General features: G+C 44.6%; 1 protein-coding gene across 1 annotated transcript in view; it reads right to left on the reverse strand.

Annotated features, from left to right (window-relative positions):
* Window positions 1–14,461, reverse strand: part of IFT140 (intraflagellar transport 140) — a 90,031-nt gene that overhangs the window by 4,914 nt on the left and 70,656 nt on the right. The window contains exons 20-29 of the mRNA XM_054589364.1: window positions 14,084–14,274; window positions 13,480–13,575; window positions 12,988–13,120; window positions 12,768–12,911; window positions 11,970–12,098; window positions 11,638–11,820; window positions 5,841–6,047; window positions 5,377–5,589; window positions 5,132–5,298; window positions 3,516–3,657 (exon numbers count right to left, since the gene is read on the reverse strand). Coding sequence (XP_054445339.1) covers window positions 3,516–3,657; window positions 5,132–5,298; window positions 5,377–5,589; window positions 5,841–6,047; window positions 11,638–11,820; window positions 11,970–12,098; window positions 12,768–12,911; window positions 12,988–13,120; window positions 13,480–13,575; window positions 14,084–14,274 — 1,605 coding nt within the window. The remainder of the gene's footprint in view (window positions 1–3,515; window positions 3,658–5,131; window positions 5,299–5,376; window positions 5,590–5,840; window positions 6,048–11,637; window positions 11,821–11,969; window positions 12,099–12,767; window positions 12,912–12,987; window positions 13,121–13,479; window positions 13,576–14,083; window positions 14,275–14,461) is intronic.

Consider the following 14,461-nt stretch of genomic DNA (forward strand, 5'->3'; position numbering starts at 1 on the left):
TGACTGACTTCCTACAGACTGAGCGAAAACACTGGCAGATCATATGTCTGATCAAGGAAATGTATTAAAGCATATATGGACCACAATTAACAATAAGATGACAAGCACCCAATAAAATGATGGTAAAGGATTTGAGCAGTCACAGGAGGAGATGTGTGGGCAGCCAGCGAATCATTAATTAGCCACCGAGGAAGTGGACATTAGCTCTCTCCAGTGCTGCTCAGTTGGTTGGAGTGTCGTCCAGCAGAGTGAAAAGGTTGACAGTTTGATTCCCAGTCAGGACACTTGCCTGGGGTGTGAGTTCAGTCTTCATCAGGGCGCCTATGAGAGGCAACCAATTGGTGTTTCTCTCTCATGTCAATATTTCTCTCCCTCTTTTTCTCCCTTCCTTCCCCTCTCTCTAAAATAAATGAATGAAAGAAGGAAGGGAGGGAGGAAATCTTTTTAAAAAAAGAAAAGAAGAAAGTAGACATTAAAACCACAATGAGATACCACTACTCAGCCACCAGGACGGCTGAAATAAGAGACTGTCCCAAACGTTGGTGAAGATGAGGAAACACCTAGTGTGGATTGTGAGTTAAATTTGTTACTTACAAGGAACACCATTTTTTATTTGTAAAAACGACTAAAAGGTAAACTGTGGTTATTCAGACTTGGACATGTGGCAGGCTTTTTCTCAAAAATGAACAAAGCGAAACTCACTTTAAAGTATTTTTGCTAAGGACAATATTTGGGCTTTCAAATAGAAATTAGCATTTCAGAAATCTTATGTACTGGCCACCATGAACTGGACATCTTCACAATACTTAAAGACTTTTCTTTTGGTGTGATTGGTGATGATATTAACAAATGAGATTTAATATATAAAATGAATATTATATATAAATTATATAAATTAATTAATATATAAATGAGATGATATATAAAATGAAATGTTAACATTTGCATAACTCAGTGAACCAAGATTTTGCAAATGACCATCATGATTTGACAAAATAATGCATGTGTGAAAGATCCAAGATAGACGAATGGGTTAAACATAACGAGAACAAAAAGTACACTGGTAGGGTTTCAGATTTCTCACTGCAACTAACTTTTATGAAAGTAGCACTTACTGGCGTAGTATCAAAGAAGATCTACAAATATCTGAGAAGGCTATTAAACACCCCTCTCATTCTTACCTACATATTGGTGTGAGGCTCGATTTTCTTTATATATTTCAACCAAAACAACCTATTTTACCGAATGGAATGCAGGAGTAGAAATTGAGAATACAGCTGTTTTCTATTAAGTCAGACAGAGAGATTTGCAAAAATGTAAAACAATGCTACTTTTCTCACTACTCTTCTCTGTTTTGGAAAATATAGTTATTTTTAATGGAAATATTACTTACGTTAAGATATAGTGGGTTATTTTTAAGTGAATTAACAAATATTTTACAAACTTATTAGTTTTATTTCTAATACAGTAAATACTGGTAGATAAAATACACATAAATAGGGTCCTCAATAGATTTCCTAGGGCAAAGGGGCCCTGAGATCAAAATGTCTGAGAACCATTCTGTTAAACAGAATTATCAGAAACTTTCCAAAAGAAAGCCCCAAGCCCAGGTAGGTTTATTTATGCATCCTATCAAACAGTCAAGGGAGGAATGACACCAGTCTTACATAAAGTCTTTCAGAAAATACAGGAGATGCTTCCCATTGTGTTTGATTAGACGGGAATAACCCTGACAGGAACCATGAAAACTACATTACAAAAAAGAAAATAAAGAAAAGTTTGGTAGTTTTTTGGAAAGTTAAACATACACTCACCCTCTGACCTAGCAATTCAATGCCCAGGTGTCTTCACCCCTTAGCAATCTGAGGGGTGAAGGGTTAGGATGTCTGCACCTCTCAAATTGGCTCCAAAAAATACCCATTTCATGTATACAAGAGAAATTTAAAAACATGTATGCAGAACAAATAAATAAATATGGCAAAGTGGGAAAACTGGACTGGTACATACAAAAAAATTAAACTAGACTACCAACTTACACCACACTCTGGAATACACTCAAAATGGATAAAGGACTTAAATATAAGTTGTGATACCATAAAAGTTCCAGCAGAAAATACAGGCAGTAAAGTTTCAGACACTCCACATAGTGATATTTTTGCCAAAGTATCTCCTAACAAGGGAATTGAAGGAAAAAATAAACAAATAGGAAATATCAAATTAAAAAATTTCTGCATGGCTAAAGAAACCATCATCAAAATGAAAAGGGAACCCATTACATTGGAGAACGTATTTGCCAATGATACACGGGACAAGGGTTTAGTCTCCAAAACATATAAAGAACTCATATGACTCAACACCAGGAAGACAAACAACCCAAATAAAAAATGGGCAAAGGACCTGAATAGCACTTTTCCAAGGAGGACATGCAGAGGGCCCATAGGGGTAAGAAAGGACACTCAACATCGTTAGCCATCAGAGAGATGCAAATTAAAACCACAATGAGATATCTCCTCACCTCTGCCAAAATGGCCATTATTAACAAATCAACAAACAAGTTCTGGTGAGGATGCGGAGGAAAAGGAACCCTAGTGCAATGTTGGTGGGAATGCAGATTGGTGCAGCCACGGTGGAAAACAGTATGGAATTTACTCAAAAATTAAAAATGGAACCGCCTTTTATGACCTAGCGATTCCACTGCTGGGAATATACCCTAACAATCCTGAAACACCAATTCGAAAGAACTTACGCACCCCGATTTTCACAGCAGCGCTATTTATAATAGCTAAGCGTTGGAAACAGCCCAAGTGCCCAACAGTAGATGAGCGGATTCAACAACTTCGATACATTTACACAATGGAATACTACCTGGCAGAAAGAAAGAACTCCTTACCTTCTGCGATAGCACGGATGGACTGGAGACTATTGTGCTAAGTGAAATAAGCAAGTGGGTAAAAGAAAAGCATCACATGACCTCACTTATAACTGGAATCTAATGAATAAATTGAACTAATGAGAAAAATAGAACCAGACACATGGAAACATGGATAGACTGATAGCTGTAGTGGGGGAGAAAGAGGGGAGGAAAGAGGGGAGGAATGGTGGAAGGAAGGGGAAGGGATTAGTCAAAGAACATGCATGAATGACTCACGGAAATGGACAGCAGAGAGGGAATTGACTGTGGGAGAGAGGGGTGGGCTGGGTGGAGGTGGCAAAAGGGAAAAAAATTGGAACTGTAATAGAATAAACAATAAAAAAGAAAAAGAGCAAAGAAAAATAAATATGGCAAAATATTAAAAACTGGTGAATCTGGTAAAGGACACATTTGGGTTCTATTATTCTTGTAACTTCTCAGTTTAAAATTATTTCAAAATAAAAAAGGCTAAAAAAATCAATAACAAAAACAGGAGAGGTGCCTCCTCCACAGTTAGCTCCCAACTCTTGGGGGCTGAGGGTGCAGCTGCTTTAGGCAGGTCCCACCCTGGGAAGCAAAGCCACCCATTGTCCTCAACACTCACCATCTGGAACTCCTCCATCCGCAGGTAGTGCTCCACCAGGAAGCCACAGACGTCCCCGAGGCGAACAGCGCTGTCCAGGTCTGGCTCCTCCAGGAGCAGCTCGCACTGCTTGACTGATTCCTTGGGGTCCTCGCTGTATGTCCTGACATGAGCAGAGACAGCCTGAGCCCGAACCCAGGTCATGGGCTGGGTGTGAGAGGTCAGAGCAGGCCCCCTCTCTGCCCCAAGAAGGTGCTCACAGGAACCAAAGGCTGAACCTCTTGTGAAAGTAATTCTCATGAATTAAAGTAATTCATTAATGAGTTAATTCATAAATTCACTCATTCATTTAACAAAAATTTACTGATGGCTCAGAGTGACGCTACTGAGCTACAGCAACTGTTTGTCCATCCCAGTCCCTGTCCAAGAAACAGTCTAGAGCAGGACCGTGTGATACAAAGGGGGACTCAGGGGGCCGAAGAGGTTGGACAGGGGGTTCGCGTGAACAAAGGCCTGCGCAATGACACGTTTGGGGTTTGTCAAAGAGCGGCAAGTGGTATGTGAGTGAGGGCAGGGCCAGGAGGGCCTTCCCAGAACAGGACTTGGCTCAGGGCGGTTGGGCTGGAGCCTCTGGGGGGCCACCTGGCCAGTTCCTGCTAAGCCCTGCTTTGGCCACTCCAGGCAGACTGCCCTATGGCCTCACGAGTCCTCTCCACTCCACGCACGACGCCCTGCCCTGTGGCTGCCTGGTCCTTGCTGCCCAATTTCCTCCCTTCTCCCTCCGGTATCCCAGGCTCAGTAGATATTCCAGAACTTACATGTCTGAGTGGGGAGTGCCCTTCATTTTATTTTATAATTGTATTTTTTTCTATTACCTTTTAGCCTCCTTATGGGAGTGCCCTTTAAAGAGCCCAACTTTGCACAAAAGTGATCAAAGTATGTTTGGAACTCTTATTTCAAAAGCCTGTTCTCAGATAAGAAAATGCTTTCAGTGGTTTAGGCAGAAGTAGGGCTGCTGCATACACAGTGGGCTCTTGGAAAAACTGGACGATTTGCCAATAAATAAAAACTGGAGTCATGTACAAATTAAGATTCGTGGCCTCTCCTAAATACAGAGAAAATGTGCTGCCCGAGCCTCCTTCCCACAGGCCCTGAGCTGCCTCCACACGAAGGAGCATGTGTTTCATCACCACAGTACAATGGGCCCTTAGTTGGAACCATCCTGCTCAACCCCTGCACACGGATGAGCAAATCCCAGGCTTTTCTCAGACACTCTCTTCAGATCCGAATCTGCCATCCCTCTCTGTCCCCGAACAGATTTCTCTCTCAATGATCACTGGTTGTTTCTGGAACAACCTTCCCAAGAATGTGCCCAGGTTCTAGAGGGACCCCCCCAACAAGAGGAGGTCAGACATGAATGAAGCAACAGCAACGCCCCTCGTGTTCTTGTCTAGGTGACCAGGGAGTTCCTTTGAAGAATATTCACTGGAAATGGAACCCGGGTCTGGTCCCTGGCAGTGAGGGGGAGCCGGAGAACAGCAGGCACAAGGAGGAGTCTTGGCGGGGGTGCTCCACAAGGCTCCCCTGGGGCCCGAGGCCCAGCACACCCGGCCTCCCGCCCTCCTGTGTGAACGAACCTGCGGGCCTGAATGAACCGCTTCACCAGCGTCATCTTGCTCTGAAGCTGTGCCAGCTTGGTCTCCTGGTCCAGAGGGCTCTTGGCCTTGGCCTTGGACAGGCACTTGTAGGCCTCGGTCAGCGCCCCATGGGCTTTGTCATAGTTTTGGTATTCATTGATCTCCACCTGAGCAGACAAGACTATCAGGACCCATGGGCCAATGACCCTTCCCCACGCCCTTAGAACTGCATGAAGCAGCTGTACCTGGGCACAGGCATCATAAAAACCAGCCAGGAGGTCCAGGGCCCGCCCCTTGGTGTAGAAACTGATGATGTTCTTCATGGTCTCAGGCTCCTTCCGCCAGTCCAGGGACTGTAAGTAGTTGGCTGCCATGATGTAGATTTCCTTTTGCCTTGAGACACCCGCGAAGAAGACAATTTTCTCTGTGTCTCCAGACTTGAGCAGCGCTCTCATGGCCTAGATGGAAAAGGAGCCAGGGCCAGGTTAGGAGCGCTGGAAGCATGTCATGTCACTGCTCTGCTACATTAGATACTGCATCTGGGTGCTGGACAGGAATGAGCTCAGGACTCTTGGTTCCCCCAGGCACCCTTCAGAACGCAGGCTGGGAAAGCTCATCCCCTTTGGGTTAAACTCAGGACAAATGGAAGACCATGCCTTGGGCATCTGTTCCTGATGTGCAATTCAAGTGACTGCACAGGCCTCCTCACCTTGAGCTTGTTACCAGCCTGCGTGTACTTCTTAGTGGCCAAATGGTAGTTGCCCTGGCGCACACAGCAATTGGCAATCTGTTCCAGCAGCTCACGCCGTGACTCCTCTGACAGATCCGTGCAGTCCTTGGACACGGTCATCTTTTCAGCCATCTCCTCGGTGATGGTCATGTTCTGCTCCAGGCAAAGCTGCAGAGCTTCTTGATACTGGGAAGGTGCCACAGAAACCAAGACGAAGCAGTTACCCTCCTGCCCACCACCTCCTCAGAGGAAGCCAGAGCCAGGCTCAGTAGTGGCATGTGACTTTCTCTCATGCTATTAACATTATGGAATACAACAAAGGAAATGTGGAGCTCAAAAGAATCTTATATTTATTGTGGGAGAAAAGGGAAACCAGAAATTAATTTTCTTCTATAATTCTTTCAAAAATTTTGAATTGAGGGGTTTAATTAATTAATTTTCTTTAACAATTTAAGAGAAAATTATATTTTTCACTTAAGAATATGTCTTGGGGGCCCTGGCTGGTGTGGCTCAGTGGATTGAGTGCTGGCCTGTGAACTAGAATCACTGGTTCAATTCCCAGTCAGGGCACATGCCTGGGTTGTGGGCCAGATCCTTGGTGGAGGGCGCACAAGAGGCAGCCACACATTGATATTTCTCTCCCTCTCTTTCTCCCTCCCTTCCCGCTCTCTAAAAAAGTAATTAATTAATTAATTTAAAAAAAGACTGTCTTGGGGAAAAAAAGAATTGTCTTGGAGATGATTCCAACTCAGTATAGAAGGAAATGTGCCTTCTTTTTGACAGCTGCATAGTATTCCACTCTACCAAGAACCACTGCTTAATATTTAACTCATCCTGCTGACAACAGAGGTGGGTTATCTTTTGCTGGTACAGCCCTTGTGCTTACGCCACTCTCACAAGCATTAATGTGTTTTCAGGATAAATTCTGAGGACAGGATGTCTGCCGTGTTCCCACCCAAAGCCTAAATATATTTGTTTCCCATGACAATCCAGTGGCTTTTCCAAACTTTTTACCTTTACTAGTCTAATTCATGAAAAATGGAAACTCTTCTGAGTTTTGACCTGTATTTCTCTTATTATGAATGATACTGACCATCCGTATTCTTTGTCCTTTCCTTTTGAGTTTTTGGTAACTTTCTTATTGGTTTATAGGAACTCTATACATATTAACAAAATTAGCTTTTGGGGATATCAGTAAAATATATATTTTTTTCCATTTTATTGTTTATGGTGTTTTTCCCATGTGCTACTTTCAAATTTGTATTTGGTCAAATTGAACACTATAGCTTTTGAGTTTAAATACTAGAAAATGTCTGAGAACTACTGGTCAAGATGGTGGCATAGCCAGAATGGCTTGCCTCTTCACACAACCACATCAAAATTACAACTAAAATATAGAACTGTCACGCAGAAACATCAGAACTCAAGATGAATGGAAGTCTGACAACTATGGAATTAAAGAAACCACATCCATCCAGACTGGTAGGAGGGGCACAGACGCAGAATGGGCTGGGGTTCCACACCCACATCGATAAAAATTCAGGAGAGATATCTCAGGAGTGAGGAGTCCCAGTCCCACACCAGGCCCCCCCAGTCCAGGGTTCCAGTGCCTGGAAAATAAGTACTCACAACTTCTGGCTGCAAAAAAACAGCAGTGATTGAGACAGGGGATGACACTGCTGGAGCCCCTCAAGCAGTTCCTTTTAAAGAGCCCACACACAGACTTACTCAGACTCACTTCCTCTGAGCTCCAAAGCAGGGGTGGCAGCTTGAAAGGCACCAGTGGTACACAGGGAGAAATTGAAATGTCTGGCATCAAGGGGAGCAGAGGCCATTGTTCCTTTGCTAAACCCTTCCCCAACAGAGCCAGTAAGCTGGTGCCATATCTGAGACTCCAAGAACCTGGCTAACACTGTTAGACCCACCTTGGAGATCCCCACAGGCTCAGGCCCACCCAAGCTGCTTTTCCTAAGAATGGCTGGTCTTAGCTCCTAAATCCTATCAAACGAGCAACAGCTGGCTTCAGTGAGCCCTGGAGGCAGCTAGATCAGAGTCACCGCTTGGCTTCACCTGGGAATCTCCAAACCCAGCACAAGTGTGAGCCCTCTCAGGTTGCTTTACAGCTCAGGCAGGGTGCCCCGGGGAAAATATAGCTGGGGGCTGACCTTTCTCTGCACCGCCCAGGAAACCCCAGGGCCAGTGCACCCAGTGGACAGCTACAGACCACCTTGGAGCACTGCCACCCTGCCTCTGCACGGCTCATCCTCTGCAGAGAGCGGAGGTTGGTGTTAAGTGGTCACAGCCAATCTGTGCAGCTGATTGGGCTGGGTAAATCTCTGCCGTTGACCTGCCACCAGCAACCAAGGCACAACTACAAGAGGAGGGTGTACTCAGCCCACACAAAGGGGGCATCTCGAGTACCCACCGTGGGTGACAGTGGAGGCTGTGTCACCGGACCCTATAGGACACTTCTTATATTAGGCCACACTACCAAGACATAGAGTCAAAGAAGCTCTCCCTAATACATAGAAATAAACACCGGGAGGCTGCCAAAACAAGGAGACAACCATGGCCCAAATGAAAGAACAGATCAAAACTGTGGAAAAAGAGCTAAACGAAATGGAGATAAGCAGTCTATCAGATGCAGAGTTCAAAACACTGTTTACAAGGACGTTCAAGGAACTAAGTGAAAACCTCAGCAGCAAAAAAAAGACCCAGTCCGAAACAAAGCATTCACTAATTGAAATAAAGAACAACTTACAGGGAAACCACAGTAGAGTGGATGAAGCTGAGAATCAAATGAATGATTTGGAACATAAGGAAGCAAAAAACAACCAATCAGAACAACAAGAAGAAAAAGAAATCCAAACACACGAGGATAGTATAAACAGCATCTGGGACAAGTTCAAGAGGTCCCAACATTCGCATAATACGGGTGCCAGAAGGAAAAGAGAAAGAACAAGAAGTTGGAAATCTATTTTTAAAAAAATAATGAAAGAAAACTTCCCTAATTTGGTGAAGGAAATAGACATGCAAGTCCAAGAAGTACAGAGAGTCCCAATTATGATGGATATGAAGAGGCCCACTCCAAGATGCATCATGATTAAAAGGGCAAAGGTTAAAGATAAAGGGAGGCTCTTAAAAGCAGTAAGAGAAAAGAAGTTACCATATGTGTATAATGGACTCCTGTGCAAAATGCACACTCATGTTTTTGGCCCATTCAGGAAAAAAATCTTTCATTTTAATTTTTAATTCAGTTATTTATTTATATTTAGAAACAGAATATCGTATTCCAGTGTATTATTTTGCATACAGATGTCATTATTGTTTTCTAGAGTTACACTTTTAACACATAAGCATAAATAAAAGAATGAAAAACATTTATATAGATTATATAGATACGGAATTAGTACTACCCATGTATAATGCACATCCTTACTTTTCCATAAAATATTTGGGCCAAAAATGCACATTAGACACAGCAAAATATGGTAGTTACCAGATGGTTACCAAACAGGAAGAGGGAGGGGGAGAATGGGTGAAGAGGTGAGGGGATTAAGAAGTACAAATAGTTACAGAATAGCCATGGGGATGTAAATTACAGTATAGGAAACGAGTAGCCGAATTTATACACATGACCCAGGGACATAAACAGTGGTGGCGGGATTGCTTGAGGGAGTGGGGACACTGGGTGGATGGGGTAAAGGGGGAAAAATCAGGACAACTGTAATAGCATAATCAATAAAATATTATTTTAAAGAAAAGAAAATGCCTTCCCTCCTTTGAGACTGCACAACATGACACCTTGTGGCTTCTGGCAGAACTACTGCTATTTCACTGACATGCTTAAATCTTGGACCCATCAGGAATTTACTGGAGATGAGTAGAATTTGATTTGTCCAGTGGCTACCTGGTTGTATCAACCCCATTTATTGAACAACTCATCTCTTCTCCACTGTTGTGAATGCTCCTGCATCTCATACTACACATGTATACATATATGGCTCTACTTCTGGGTTTTCTAATATTTTCTACTGACTGTAGGCCTGATCAAGCACCAGATCCCAATTATTCAAGCTTTGTTATACTTTATCATCTGGGAGGTTTAATCACCTTTATTACCATATTTTGCTGTGTATAATGTACACTTTTTTGCACAATTTTGAGGGAAAAATAGAGATGCACATTTTTCATGGGTAGTACATTTTTCATTTGTTACTAGTACATAAAATTTCTTGTACCTTGTATCTGTTTGTGTGTTTTGTAATTATTTGTGACATAAAATTTATTGTACCATAATATGTTAAAAAATAAATGCTAAAATTCTTTTATAATACAAAAAAGTATCTAAATATAAATAAATAAAAAAATTGAATTAAAAAATTAAAATGAAAGATTTTTTTCCTGAAAGCTTGGGCTAAAAATGTGCGTGCACATTACACATGACAAAATACGGTAGTCTTCTTTTTCATATTTTTCCTGGCTATCCTTATTTATCTGCTTTTCACTGTGAAACTATAGAATCCATTTATCTAGCTAAAGAAAGTCTTGTGGTGTTTTTCCTGGAGTCTGGTTAAGTCTGAGACAGCCTTAGGGAGGATCAGATGTACATCTATTGAGTCTTTCTCACCTAGAACACGATGGGTACCTTTTCCTTTGTTCAAGAATTTCTTGATCTGTCAGTAGTGAGAAACAAAATGGCATAAATCTGGCTGCAGATTTTAATTGGATCTTTTAATTGGATAGGCTAACTTTGTATGATTAACAATTTCTGTATCTCCATTCAGTTTTTATCAAGGGGAATTTTTCTAAAAAACATTAGTTCATATACCCATGAGGATGACTCAACTAACTTTCTATTAACTAGAAAATAACAACTGTTGCTGAGGACTTAAGAGAAATTGGGACCCTTGTGCACTATTGGTGGGAATGTAGAATGGTACAGCCACTGAGGAAAACAGTATGGCAATTCCTCAAAAAATTAAAACAGTTACCATATGATTTGGCAATTCCATTTCTGCGTAAATACCCAAAAGAACTGAAAGATGAGTCTTGAAGAGATATTTGTACACTGATGTTCATAGCAACATTATTCACAATAGCCAAAAGGGGGAAATAACCCAAGTGTCCATCTATGGATGAATTGATGGGCAAAAATGTGAAATATGATTCAGTGTTAAATAGGAAGAAAATTCTGCAATATCCTATAATATGAATGAACCCTGAGGACATTACGCTCAGTAAAATAAGCGAGTCATGAAAGGACAAAAACTGTGTGATTCCATTTACGTGAGGTTCCTAGAGCAGTCAAATTTACAGAGACAGAAAGTGAAGTGGAGGATGCCAGGGCTGGCGGAGAGGGAAGGGAAAGTTGTTTAATGGGGACAAGACGCAAAGATGGAAAGAGTTCTGGAGATTAGTTGCATGAAAATTTGAATGCACTTAATGCTATTGCACTGTACACTTAAAAAATAGCTAAGATGGTAAATTTTAAATTTTGTTATGTGCACTTTATTACACACACACAAACAAGATGCACGGAACTCCCTAGTTATAATTTGTAGACATAGGTGAAACGGGCAGTGTGTGCACCCTTGGGTCAGCTATACAAGGTGAGCTTGTTCACAGCCCCTTCATCCCAGGCAGCCTGCAGTCAAAGCCTTCCTCATGAAACTGTAATCACAAGAGACAGTGACGCTTGTGTTTGTGAAAACAGTGACCCTGGGCGCTTCAGTGCCCGAGTGTGTGCCTGGCAGGGACCCTGCCGACCCCCTACCTTCTTGGCAGCCAGCAGCAGCTCCACTGCCTTCTCGTACTGATTATGCTCAATGAAGAAGTCGGAGCAGCGAGCCAGGAGGGCAGGGTCCGACTTCTCATCCAGGTCTTCTGCGATGAGCTGCAGGGCCACAAACTGCTGGGTAGCAAAGGCCAGCTCCAGGGCCTTGGAGAAGTGGCCGGCCTGTGGATAGCAGGGGAACTCTGAGCGGCTGTCTCGACCCTGGGTCCCAAGACTGTTTGAGTGTTCCCCTTGCATATAGACAAGTGCCCTTGGTCCCGGGGAGCCTTGTGCTGTACCCCTTCAGGTCCAGGGGAGGCCTGGCCCCTCACCTTGTGGTATAGCATGACTGCCCTGTCCATTTGCTCGCCCTTCTCCTCGTAGTAGCGTGCAGCCTCAATCATGTCCTCGGGGGAGCTCAGCAGGGCCAAGTTCATGAGCTGGTCATCCAGGCTGTTCTCCTGCAGGAAGAGGGGCTGGTGCTCAGTGGTTCCCGCTCAGCTCTGTGAACGATGCCATGGGGAGCCCGCCTCTGTTGTTTGACACGCACCAATCCACATGATTGTGGTTTCCCATGAGTGTCATAATGTCTTACTGGGTTTGTATATCAGAATTTTCAGAGGTTTCCTTTTTTCCTTATTATATGGAACATAGTGGGAACTAGCTTATATGAGGGCTCCCCACATTTTAGATTTTATAGACATGAGGCCCTGGGCTGAAACATTTTTATGGATGCAGAACATCCAACAGCTTCCTGTGAAAAGCCTATTTATAAGGCCACTGAGCAACAGGCCAGCTTCTGTGTGGGCTCAGGAGCCCTGGGGACAACACAGTGATAACTCCGTACTTTACAAATACTATTAAGGAAGATAAGAGGCGGGAAGGAGGGGCATAGATGGGGAAAGAGGGGCAGAGATGCACATGGCAGGGAGACTGAGGCCTGAGTAGTAGAAACTGGCCCAGGTTGGGGATGTGATGCTCATGATACAATTCTCTAACTTTTCTTTTTGGAACTCTCTTCATAGATTGTGGGAAACAAAGACAAAGCACCATTTTCCACCTGCGTGGGTTTAACCATCAGAGGTGGCACGTCTCCATTCACACCGTGTGCGGTGCATACGGCTGCCTACCTTGCAGAGACGAATGGCGTTGTTGAAGGCCTGAGCCCGTGCGTAGAAGTGCACCGCCTGCCTCACCTCCTCCTGGCTTTCATACTGCCGGGCCAAGTGATAGGATGCGGCCCAGTTTCCTGTTTCATTGGCTATTTCAGCAGCCTAGGAAAACACCAGAGAGACTCTGGGGGCTTTGTCTCCAGCTCATTCCCCTCATAGGACCCTGGAATGTACTTACCTTCTGAATGTTGCCCTGGAAGCAGTGAATACGGACCAGGGAGAAGTAGTCCTGTGCCAGTTCATAGTAGTGCAGTGCGGCGTCCATCTCTGCCTGGCTTTCCAGGTACTGGGCCCACCACCTCCACAGGGTTCTGTGAGTAGCCCACACGCTATCCCTCAGGTCCCCACTCCACTGGAAATGAGCCCCTGGTTCCTAAACACCACTCTCAGAGGGCACTTCCCATGACCAGCAGCCAGGAGATATGGAAGCTGGGTGGACAAGAGTGAGGTCCCCTGGTCTTAAGGAGCCTTGTCCAGATGAAAATCCCCCTCCCCCCAAATCCAGCCCAGCATCCTGAGACCTGGCTCTGAGGGACCAAGAGGATGCTTCACACTCTCACATGTAAAGCTCTGGAAGAAAGTTCCCTCCGAGCAGCCCCAGGCCACCAGCCCCCATATGCAAACACAGCCTCCACCTGCCACAGCCCCTGGCCCACTGGGGGACACTCACTTGTCCTTCATCTTATTGATGTAGAGCTCCAGGGACTGCAGGTCTTCTGAGAGCATCCTGGGCACCTCAAAGCGGTGCGTATCTGATTTCTCGTAGCTGCAAGAGGACAGAAGGACTAGCTAGTTCCCACTGTCTCAACCTGTGCTGAATGCATGGAAACAGGGTGGAGCCTAGCTCCTTGCCTATAGCTCTGTGGCTTGTGGACCTGCTGTCAGGAGGCAGTGGGACTTCCTTGCTGCTCATGGGCCTGCCCTGGAGAGGGCTCAGCTGTGGCCAGGCCCCCAGGCACCACAACCAGCACTACCCTGGGTGGTACCGTGCTGGATTGGGGCTGTAGCAACACCACCAGCTGACCCCAGGCCTTTTAACATGCTCAGAACTTGGTGGCAAGGTGAAGCAGTGGCCCTGTCTCAGACGTTCTCCTAAAGCAACAACTCAAGCTCCCCTTGAAAGACACTCACTGAAGTCACCACCTGCCTTATGAAAGTGCCTCACTCTAGAATCTTTCTCTGAGAACCTCTATGGCCACCTCACTGGGGCAGAGAAAAAACAAGAGGCAACCAAGGCTTATCCCAGAGTGAATCAGGAGAGGCCCCTTGCTCACTAGCTGAGGGCCAGGTTGCAGTCAGCACTGGCCTCCAGATGCTTGGCGTAGTTGTAGTAGGTGGTGCGCAGGTGGACCCGGTCGTGAAGTTCGGCGACTTCAATAGCTTTTTGCCACTGGCCAGAGGCCTGGTAGAGCTTGTTGAGAAGGTCATAGCGCTTGCATTTCTTGTACAACTGCTCAGCCTCCTCCTGAAGAACAGAGTGCACGTCAGTGCAGTCACTGCTCTGGCCACCACATGAGCCCACTACAGATGCCACATGTGCCATCAACAAACCCAGGACAAAGACACATAACACACACACACAGAGAACAAACACTTCAGGATGTGTTCTGGGATGTACAAGAGGAATGTCTCATGCCAATGTGGTGTCTCCC

This window comes from Pteronotus mesoamericanus, unplaced genomic scaffold (assembly GCF_021234165.1).
Source record: "Pteronotus mesoamericanus isolate MK-2021 breed Mesoamerican mustached bat unplaced genomic scaffold, CSHL_Meso_final scaffold_167, whole genome shotgun sequence".
Lineage (NCBI taxonomy): Eukaryota > Metazoa > Chordata > Mammalia > Chiroptera > Mormoopidae > Pteronotus > Pteronotus mesoamericanus.